Source organism: Carya illinoinensis, chromosome 2, assembly GCF_018687715.1.
Source record: "Carya illinoinensis cultivar Pawnee chromosome 2, C.illinoinensisPawnee_v1, whole genome shotgun sequence".
Taxonomy (NCBI): domain Eukaryota; kingdom Viridiplantae; phylum Streptophyta; class Magnoliopsida; order Fagales; family Juglandaceae; genus Carya; species Carya illinoinensis.
In genome coordinates this window covers 16007017-16018510 of record NC_056753.1, presented here as the reverse complement: position 1 = coordinate 16018510, position 11494 = coordinate 16007017, and the positions used below count along the sequence as shown (strand labels likewise).

General features: G+C 34.5%; 1 protein-coding gene across 1 annotated transcript; it reads left to right on the top strand.

Moving 5' to 3' along the window:
* The first annotated feature begins 2028 nt into the window (after window positions 1–2028).
* Window positions 2029–4829, top strand: LOC122300188. The gene is given in 1 exon segment (XM_043110672.1): window positions 2029–4829. A coding segment is annotated over 1 exon segment (1902 nt). The 5' UTR covers window positions 2029–2676; the 3' UTR covers window positions 4579–4829.
* Window positions 4830–11494: the final 6665 nt, after the last annotated feature.

Sequence of the window (11494 nt, the reverse complement as noted above, 5' to 3'; positions counted from 1 at the left end):
CCAAAACAAATAGCTGGGGCTGAAAGCTCCAGACCTGAAAGCTGAAAGTCTTCCCCTGCTCTTTCCCTTGCTGTCAATCTGCATGTACAACTTGTGTGTTTCCATCTCAAAATGAAATTGTTGCCTGGTCCCCCTCAAAAACTCTTGCAACTTCTTTCTTTTCCATTTCAGCTGGAGCCCTTTTTCTTTTTGGTTCTGGAACCCGTGCGTTTGCTTTCTTTTTGGTTCAACGTGCTGCTTGCTGCATCTCTTGAATTATAAACCACAACGGGATTGATGGGTTTGTGCCCTTCATTTGTTTGTAAAGACGTGGCTGCTAATTTATGATTTTTGGTCTGCTAATGCTGCAGATTTATTGGCATGAAGAAAATAGAAACCAGAAAAAATAAAAAGAACGAATTGAATATCAAAAATACATTGTGCATGTGAAAAAATATTGTCTAATTAAATTACAGATTATAAAAGTAAACATAAACCATGATATTAATTAATTTAAATCACAATTAGATTTATGCTTAATAACTATTTTTTTTTTTATCTAAAACTAATAATAATATTAAAAAGTAATCAAAATATAGTGATTCTAAATCTATAAAATATGCAAAATTCCAATTCAATCACACTCTCCAACTAGCGTTTTGTTAATTATTGAGCAAAATAGTAAAAATTAATTGAGTTGAATATTGCATAAAACTCAAAATCCAAACAAAAGTAATCAAACATAATTCTGAATTTTTACAAAAGTCAAATCATGACTACTCAACACTAAGAGTTGTATTCACAAGGACAATCTCAAAATTTTTCACATAAAATTTGGATAAATGTCTCAGAACTCAGAAGTATATAACTAAATGGCTGTCTTCCTCATTAATAGTCATAATTTTTCAACTTTAAAATTAATCTGATTTTAATTATTTCAAAATTCAATAAACTAGTAGTTTTTACATTAATAAACACTCACGCCAGCTTCATTTTGACTTTGCATTTTTATCAACTTTTCTGCACGCAAAGAGACAAAAACACGAATCTAGTTGCTCATATCAAACTGTATTGCTTCTCCATCAACTGATATCTTTACCCATAAGCACAAACATTCGGGTTTTTGTGATAGCGGCTGCAACACACATGAGGAGAGGGAGGCCAGCGTTTTAGTGGATGACTTCGCGTACGGGGAGATGAAGTACGAGCAGAGGAGATTTGTGGGTTTAGAGAGAGGAGCAGTGGAAACACTTGAACAGGGAAAGGTCATAGAGCCAATTCGAGTGTTTTTATATTTAATTTGTGAATCCGGTTTGTCTTATTAGGTGTGTTTTAGAATAAATCAACATGCTAATGAGAAGATTTAGGGTGGATTTGGGTGTTCAGAAAAATTGTGAATAATAATAAAAAGAATGTGAAAAGTAATAATAAAATATGTGAAAAGTAATGAATAATAATAAAAGTATGTGAAAAGTAATAATAAATATTGAAAGTACCGTACTTTCAGTACCCAAATGCAGTCTTAGAGGCTGTTTAGATTGAGAAATACTCTCAACCAATCTCATCTCATCTCATTATTACAACTTTTATAAATTCATACACAAAATATAAGAAATAATTTATTTTTTTTAAATATCAATTCAATTTTTTTCAAATTTTAAAATAATAATAATATTAAACAAATAATATTCTAAAAAATTTTTATTCAACTTCAAATGTTCATTTAACAAAAATTTTAAATATAATCACTTTTATATACTTTTTACAAACTTAATTAATATGATTCACTGTATCATTTTTTAATATAAAATAAATTATTTTAACCAAACATATCAATAAAATACCAAAACAATATATAAAAATAATTATATATAATATAATTCTTTATTTAAAACTATCACGTCTCTTTCACTATCTAAACAATCTCCTGTTAAAAAATATAATGATGTATTAAGTTCGAGCAGTGGATATTTAGGTCTAAAAATTTATATTAAAAAAAAAAAAAAAGGTCTAAAAATTTATTGCTAGCTATATGAATTTTGAAATTATGAGTAGGAGTCAGGACTGTGGGGCCAAGTTTTTACGCAGTCCGACTCGCCGACTCGGAACGCAAGTGCCCTTGGCAACCCCCATCTTTTACCTAGCGATGCACACCAACCATAGAACTTCGCCCGAGTTTTTCTCGAAGACTTTTGAAGTTCAAGGAACGCGAGATCATTCTAGGCAAACAGACCAGGTACCTTGACGGCATACCCAAATCATGCTGTATTTATCTTAAGATGTTTTCCGGATAGACCTTGATTTTCCTCGCCTAAGTTTCCTTATTTTTCTCGAGAATTTGTTACCTCCAGTTTAACCATTCTGCTGAACTCTACTGTTGATGTGTCCTTATTGTTGATTCCTTCTTCTTGGTTCAATTTCTCAGTGTGAAAGTTTAGGGTTTAGTCGGTTTTCGATTATGCCCCGTTTGGTTGATGAGGAAAAGTTGGAGTAGAACAGAGTCGGGTTTAGGAATTTGTGGGTTTTTTTTTTTAGTTTATCTGGGTTCTGAAAGGGGCAGCAGTCTACGCCTCGGTTTTGTCTGTTAAAGACTCTTTAGAGGGGAAGATTGATTTTCTTTATTCTTTTGCGAAATAAAGTACAAATAGATTTTCCTTATTGGCGTGATTCGCCCAACGGAGCGTTAATGTTCTTGCAATGGCACTCGCATTTTTCTGGAACCTACAACATTCATGGCCTTTTTCAGTACTGAAATATGATGACCTGAGAGTGTCGGATAAATTGGTTCGTAAACTTTCGGTACCTGAACACACGAAGAAATTCATTTTCGCAGTTCAAGAGCCTGAAACACAATCCGTGATTTACATACTCGCTGCTCAGAATTTATCTGAGCGATCAGCTTTAGATGCTGAGTCTTTAATTAGGGAGGTTAGACCTGATGCTGTTGTGGCTCAGGTTGGTCATTTACCTCTGACCGAAATTCAATTAGAAGAGAGTGAATTAAGAGATGGGGTTCATGACCCAGTCCCCACATCATCATTTGAAGTGCTTAAGCGGTGTTTTATTGATAAGATTAATAAGGAGAAGTATGAGAATGTTGCTGGCAATGTGGTTTTGCGAGAGATTTTTGGGATTGGTTTTCATGGACATTTGATAGCAGCCAAGAAAGCGGCTGAGGAGTTTGGGTCTTCATTCTTGGTGCTTGAATCCCCATTTATGAAATTTTGTGGTGAGGATGATAGCTTGGGTAAACTTGACACGGGGAACAAGTTTCAAGGTCTGGTAAGTAGTTTGGTTCCTCAGAGAGCAGGCTCTGTTGTTTTCTCAAATTCACAGAGATTTTGCCTAACTGGTGATGTTCAAAAACAGATGGTGAAGTCATTATCCCCATATATGGATTTATCGATATTGAGGTTTCACCACTTGAGTTCTGTATCAGAGGTGGGCTCAGATGCAATTCAACCAATATGCAGTTTTGAGGCACCACCATTTGCCCAGTCTATTTATCCATTACTTTTGGATCTACATAATATATTTGCTGGCCTCCCATCAATTGGAAGGGCTCTAGCTCATGCTCAGAAAATGCTTCTTGATGTCAATAGAGGTGCAACTGTGGACACCAGCATCATATCTGAGGTCTACGACTTTCGAATCGCAGTTGAGGGGCTGAGAATTGCTTTAAACAATGCTGGTCGGCTACCCATTAACAAAATAGGAAATCCCAAATCAGTAAAGGTGGAGTTTTCAGAGCTTCCAATAGAGGATAAGTCACATGTGCTCTTTGCACAGACTCTTCGAAGCCAAACTAAGAAGTTCAAGACTATAGTGGCAGTTGTGGATGCTAGTAGCTTAGCAGGTCTTAGGAAACACTGGAACACTCCTGTTCCTCCAGATGTCAAGGAATTGGTTGAACAGATTGTCATGAATTGTGAAGATGATGATGAACATTCAAATCATACAAACAAGAAACGGTTATTGACTGGTAAACCTGTGGTGGCAGTTGGGGCGGGTGCAACAGCAGTTTTAGGAGCTTCATCTCTCTCTAAAGTCGTTCCTGCATCAACAGTGATGAAGGTTTTAACATTTAAAATTCCTGCTTATCTTAAATTTTTTTTGAGCCAAACTCAGAAGGCAGTGGCACTGCCCCTTAGCAAGATTCTTGCTTCATCAAAAGCTGTAGCTCCAGGTGTTGCAAGTCATGGAGCAAAAACATCCATCTTGAAGTCAACTGCTTCTGCTGAGAAGATCCGCGTATTAAGCCACAGTGTTATAGCCTCTGTGGAGAAGACCAGTTTTTCAGCGATGAGAACAGCATTCTATGAAATAATGAGGAAACGACAGGTACGACCAATTGGTTTCCTACCATGGGCCACATTTGGGTGTAGTGTTGCAACTTGCACAGGCTTGCTTGCTTTTGGAGATGGGATTGAATGTGCTGTTGAATCTCTTCCTGCTGCTCCATCAATTGCCAGTTTGGGACGTGGGATTCAAAGTTTACTTCAGGCATCCAAGTCAGTGACTCAGACAGATGGCACCAGAATACAGAAATCTATGGAAGCCCTAACGTAGTGATTGAAGGAAGTACAGGTTGTTCAATAATAGTTAGATAAAGAATGTGATACCTCTTTCTTTGTGTGCTAGTTGATTCCTTTTAATGAAGCTATTCATGCCTAAATTATATAGCTCAGAAATATTCTGTACATAAATAGAGTATCAAAGGAGTTGCATGGTGTGTTTTCTTTTTGTTGCCCCACCGCCCCCTTCCTCTCTTTTATGTGTCAATTATAAATTATCATAGCTCTTTTAACAAAGGTGAATAATAAGTGATTGAGAGAAATTGTTATTTGTTTGATGCTGATGTACTGTCTAAGTCTATTTTGCTGTATGTGGAGGACAAGTGTTAAAACTGCAGCTTGTTTAGCATACTTCTGTTACCACAAAAAGGTCTGAAAAATGGTAGGTAATTTTTCTATTGGGAGTGACAAAAATGCTAGTAGTGGACTAAAATTGCACTAAGACGAAAACTTGCTACAAGTTTGGTTGATTAAAGAGAGTGCAATCTAGAATTAGAGCGTCAGACACACATCTATATGCCATGTGGCACTGTACTAAAAAAATAAAATCAAAACTTTTGAAAATGCCCTCAATGTCTACATAAGACACTTTAGCTCTTGATGTACACGTCTCCCCCCAGTTTGAAACCTTATTATAGAAGTCCCTAAACTCCGAAATCGTGCTTCCGTTCAAGATCTCCAAATTAGAAACCTCCAAATCTAGGGATGTAAGAGGAATGTACTGGATAAGAAAAATCGATCGGATTGATAGTTTTTTTGGTCAGTCTTGGGGTATTATTTTTTTGGACCAAACCGAACCGAGACTGGCTGAATGTATATATTTATATATGTATTAGTTGATAAGTTAATTATGTAATTTTTATCTAAGGAATTGCCATTGACCATAAATACAATAAAATTATTTAATATTCATTAACTATATATAAAATGTTAAAGAGAATTTAATTACCCTAACCATATATATACAATGAAAATAAATGTTCGTGGATCAAATCAAACTTAATGGACTGACCAGACCGTTAGCTAACGGTCCGGTTTGGCAAAAATGACAGATTGAAATTTTCAGTCCATGACTCCCTAGGACTGATTGGGATGATTACACCCTTATCGAAATTAGTGATCAAGAAATTGATTCAAGTCTCTCTCAATAGGAACTGATAGACTAATTAAGCATACTCGAAATCCTCAAGTCCTAACTCTCTCGATGGGACTAATCTTTGGCAAGATTAGGAGTAAAATTCGGCAAGTTCAGATTGAAAAAACTGACTAAACTGGCCATTTTTAGACTGGGTATGGTCTAATCTCTATAGTACCGAATTCATTTGGTCTGGTCTTGGTTCAAGGGTTTTTCTCCCCAGACCAGACCGAACCAAATGAAAAGTTTAAAAATATATATTTTACTATTTATATATATTATTTATATAAATAATTGTATAAATTAATTATATAATTTTTATATAATTATTAACTAATACTAACATTTATAATTATATACTAATACTAATATTTATACTAATATACTAATAGTCTAATATGATATAAAAAAAACAATAATACTAATAGTTTAGGAAAAAGAAGTTGAACACCGTCCGAGGGAGGAGGGGCTCCGGCTCCTCCCTCCCTCCTCCCTCAAACCTTTCATTCCTGTTTTTTTCTTTCTTTTCATCTAAAATAAATCCTGTGTTCTATGGCCTCCACCAGAGGCGGTGGTCCGTCCCGAGGCCTCTTCTCCGTTTTTACACCCAGCTGGGCGGAGATTGATTTATTTTGGGGGTGGAGGTTCTCGGATCCGGGCTGGGTGATGCTCCTGACTGGTATGGTTTAGTCTTCTGTGGGGTTTGCTCAAAGGATTTCGGTGTGAGTTTGATTCGGATTTGCTCCTGGAGATGATTTTTGCATGTTGGTTTTGGGTATTACCCGTGGGTTGAAGGATCTCTGTTTTAACCATGGAAAACAGAGGGTTTTTTCGGGTGGTATGCCGAGCTGCATGGTGGTTTCAAAGGGGTTTGGGGTGGAATCCGGATGTAACTCATGGGATTCACTCTTTGGGATGGTGGCCGGAATCGCAGTGTTCCCTTTGTTTTTATTTTCGTTTTGGTTTTTCCCGTTACGTTTCTGTTTTCGTTTTTGTTTTCTTTCTTCGTTTGGCTAGATTGCTTTCTTTTTCGTTTCTTTTTTGGTCTGGTTTGGGTGTATGGAATAAGCTTCTCGCCGGCTTGATTGATTTTGTCTCCGGCCTCTAGTCTAGCCGAAGTGGTGGAAGGATGGATTCGGTGGTTATGGGCTGGCGATGGTTTTGGTTTGGCCGGGACGAAGGAGTTGGCCGATCTGGTTTTGGTGCGCGGTTTTGGCTGCTTACCCACGGATGCCGTGATTTCACCTGGGTCGGTGGTGCTCTCCATGCATCGTGGTGGAGAGGCTGGCTCGGGCAGAATGGTTAACGGGGGTGGCGGCGGGAGATGCAGGCGATGCAACCCTAACGGGTTGGCTTGGGCTGGGCCCCCACGGGCACATAAGCTGGGTTGGGCTTGGGCTGGGCCCACGGGCATACAAGCTGATATCAGTTTTTGCTTTTGTTTTTTAATTGTTGTTCTGTTTTAGTTTGCTAATAATAAATAGGTTGGAGTCCCACTCCTTTTTTGGAGGACTGTGGGTTTTTGTCCTACTCCTCTTTGGAGGATGGTAGGTGGTGGTACTCTTCCTCTTTGGAGAGGAGAGAGTGTGGATGTACTCCTCCTCTTTAGGAAGATGGAGTGTGGGTGTATCTTTCTTCTTTGAAAGAAAGATTGTTTAGCTCTGTTTTGACAGAGCGCTTTCTCTGTTGACTATTGTTAGGAGAGAAGGTATAGAAGTTTAGACAATGTCCGTCACAAAGTAATTTGTTGACGGGGAAGCTCCTGAGCAGATGCGGTAGTTGACTTATAGTCTGGTTTTCCTGTATTGATAAGTCACAGTTGTAACTTCGATTATGAATGAATGCAATGAAGCATTTTCCATCAAAAAAAAAAAAAAAAGTAATATTAATATATAGCTACACTAATAGTATACTACTAATAATATTATATAGTTATACTAATCACTATAATTAATACTAATATATAGCTATACAATATATTTATACAGTTGTACTAATACTATTAATCTATTATATAGTCTAAATTCTAATATCGGCTATATAGTTATAACTAATACTAATATTTATATTAATACTAATACCCTAGTCTCTAATATAGTAATGTAGAATATAGTTATACTAAATCACTGATTCACAATAACTAATATTACTAATATATATCTATATTAATAGTCTAATACTAATACTATTATATAGTTATACTAATCATAATAACTAAATCACTATAAGTTTATAAGTATATATATTTAGTATTAATGTATTATTATATTGTTTAATGTATAACTATAATATATAGTACTAGTATATATTAACATATTATAAGAGTTATAGTATAAATTATAATATAGGTATAAATTTATAATAGTATTAGTATAGTTAACTTAATATGTTAGTATTAAATCACTATAACTACATAGATTATTAGTAATAAGAGAATTACTATTATTTAATATAAAATTACTAATTTATCACTAACATTCAATATTTTAATAATACTACTAGTATAGTTATTAGTTAATATAGTTATAGCATTAGTACTAGTGTAATAGTGTATTATTAATTTAATAGTTATAATAAATAAGTTTCTAGTTTGCTATATGATAAATATTAAATACTATAATTGATAACTTTGTTTAAATTATTTGGATGGATATAGAAAATTTTTATTTTTTTGTAGTAAAATCTTTTATTCAAATTTATTGTATATAGACAATTTTTCTTTTATGATTATTTTTATTTTTTTTAAAGTTATTTTTTGGTATTTTTGACTTAAAATTGGATAAACTGTTAGTGAGACTTCACTATTGGGCCGAAAAATATGAAATATAAAGATTAGGTCATTGGCCCATTTGGAACAGGGTTGGACCGAATAGACCAACCAGATTAGACCATCACAAATGGGATCGGACCAAACTGATCTTTATGGCTATTCGGTCAGGTCCAGGGTGGGAAAACTCTGGATCAAATAGGTTCGATCCACAAAATTCCCCGGGACTGGATCGGACATGACAGAACTCCCCCTTAGGCAAGATTGAAATTCCCCCTCAATGGGAATGGATAGAAAGTGAAGACATTGTTGTATCTCTTTTCCTTTACGTTTTGGAAAATATTCTAGTGAAATCGTGCTTCCGCTCAAGATGTCCAAATTAGAAACCTCCAAATCTAGGGATGTAAAAGGACCGTATTAGCTTGGAAAAACCAATCTGATCGATAGTCTTATTGGTCAGTCTTGGGGTGTTATGTTTTTGGACCAAATCGAACTAAGACCAACTGAATGTATATATTTTTATATATTTTTTAAATATTATATATAATATATTATTTTATATATTTGTTGTATAAGTTAATTATATAATTTTCATCTAAGGAATCACCATTGATCATAAATACGATAAAATTATTTAATATTAATTAACCATATATAAAATGCTAAAGAAAATTTAATTTCATTAACCATATATATACAATAAAAAAAAATGTTCATGGACTGAATCAAACTTAATGGACCAACCAGACCGATAGCTAATGGTCTGGTTTAGCAAAAATGATAGACCGAAATTTTTAGTCCGTGACTCCCTGGAACTGGACCAATTACACCCTTATCCAAATAAGTGATCATGAAATTGATTCAAGTCTCTCTCAATGGGAATTGATAAACTAATTAAGCATACTCAAAATCCAAGCCCTAACTCTCTCGATGGGACTAATCTTTAGCAAGATTGAAATTCTCCCTCAATGGGAATGGATAGAAAGTGAAGACATTATTGTATTTCTTTTCCTTTATGTTTTGGAAAATATTCTGGCCACAAAGGGATTATATAAAAACAATTTCACAAACTAATATAACTTGATGTGGTTCGTCAAATTTAAAGTTAATTTTATTATTAAGTAAATCTAACAGATCAGATGAAACTATGCAATTTGTGAGATTAGTTTGTGTAATTTTTTTATAGATGTATTAGTTTTTGTAAACTAATATCAGAGCAATGTGAATTTTATTTGGATTTGGCACAATTTTGGCTTAACATTGAGTTGCTTGATTAAGGATTTGCTTTTCCATAGTTGTCATGCCCAAATAAAGCTATCCATACAAAGACATGCCCAAAAACTCTATACATTATATTAACATAGTGCATATACAACCTTTCCTCTGCTCGCTGTCCTATACGATAAACAACAAGCTACGATGACTATTATCCAAGAGAGCAGCACAATCAATTTCAACATTTTAATTTTCTTTGCCAAATGCCTACAACCCCCTGCCTCTAACTTTTTAATATTTTTACACATCTTCAATATTAAATATTTTCCTTAGAACAACTTTATTGCCAAAATCTTCATCATACCAAACAAAATAATTGCATAACCCTATCCTCGTCAATTCAAATATTAACTGAGATTACTTCTTATCAATGATGTTAACCTTGAGTCTAAAATTCAAATCTCCTTGGTTTTAAACAATTTTTAAGGGCTATCAGATTGAGAGATTTTTTCCTTAAATCACTCGAGGTGCACTTGTGGGAAACTTTTTGTTGAGGGCCTATGCACCTTTAGGATTAGTCGACATGCTGTTCCTGGATGCTCGGTGCCAATAAAAAAAATATTGACCTTGATAATGATATTCCTACGAGGAAAATATGTTTTAAGTAAATGTATGCACAAAATTCTTACAAAAATATTTGGGTGTGACAGTTTTGTCAAACCCTTTTAAGCATTGTCAAACTAAAAGAACAATAATTTGTTTGGAAAGAGCATTTTTTCAAGCAGTTTGAAAGCATTCTATAAAATAGTTGCTAACAGAAATTAAAGCAAGGCTCACATTCATAATGTTAACCTAAAATGCACAAAAAATGGTCCACAAATTTGAAGAAAAATATTTGCACTCAGGCACTATAAATCGAGAGGTTGAGATGTAATAATGATTACATCGAAGTCAATGAGAGTATCAGTTTTTGTGTTAGACAGATTATGATTTGAACGAGCCAACCAAAGAAGGAATCTAGGCATTTAAGAAACTATGGATAGAATAATGAACAAGCTTGGGGATTTTGACTCAAGCTTTACCAAGGGCATTTCGCAGCGGTCTGGTTTGATGATTTGATCTGATAAAAATTTATTATAATTTTTTTGTGGATTTTCACCACGATTCGAGGGTTTTCATTTTGAGAAAAACTTTTGGACCATTTTTTAGTTCTTGAATTAATCCAACATGACCTGTTAAGTAGGATTTACCTGCTAATTAGGATTTACTATAAATATTATTTATTTCCTTACTATCATCATATTGCATCACTGTGTATTTGATTTTCATCTAAATAAAATTATCTGTAACTTTGTGAACATAGATACGTTGTCGAAATATATAAACCTTGTGTGGTATATGATTGATTCTATTTCTTACTTTACTTTTTCTCTTATCGTTTCTAACAAATGGCACATCAATCTTAGAACAGGTCATTGTTCAACAAAGGATAATGACAAAATTTCTAACAAAAAGGTTTCACTCCCAATCTTGCTGAGCACAAAGGTTTGACTAAGTAACCCAATGCATAGGGAGTGTTCTAGAGTTGAAAACTGAAGGTCTCGATGCAATTTTTGTCTAAAATCAAAACCTCACTAATTTGTTGAAAATACCAACATCTCAACTGAAACTAGCCGGTGAAGGGGAAGCTTCTGGTCGGTTTGCTAGCGTCATCGATGGTGCGATGAGAGAGAGAGAGGAATGAGTGAGAGTTAAACACAGAGATTAGTGATTCACATTTCACAAATTGATTCATAATATTGATTCACAACAAAAAACTAGAAA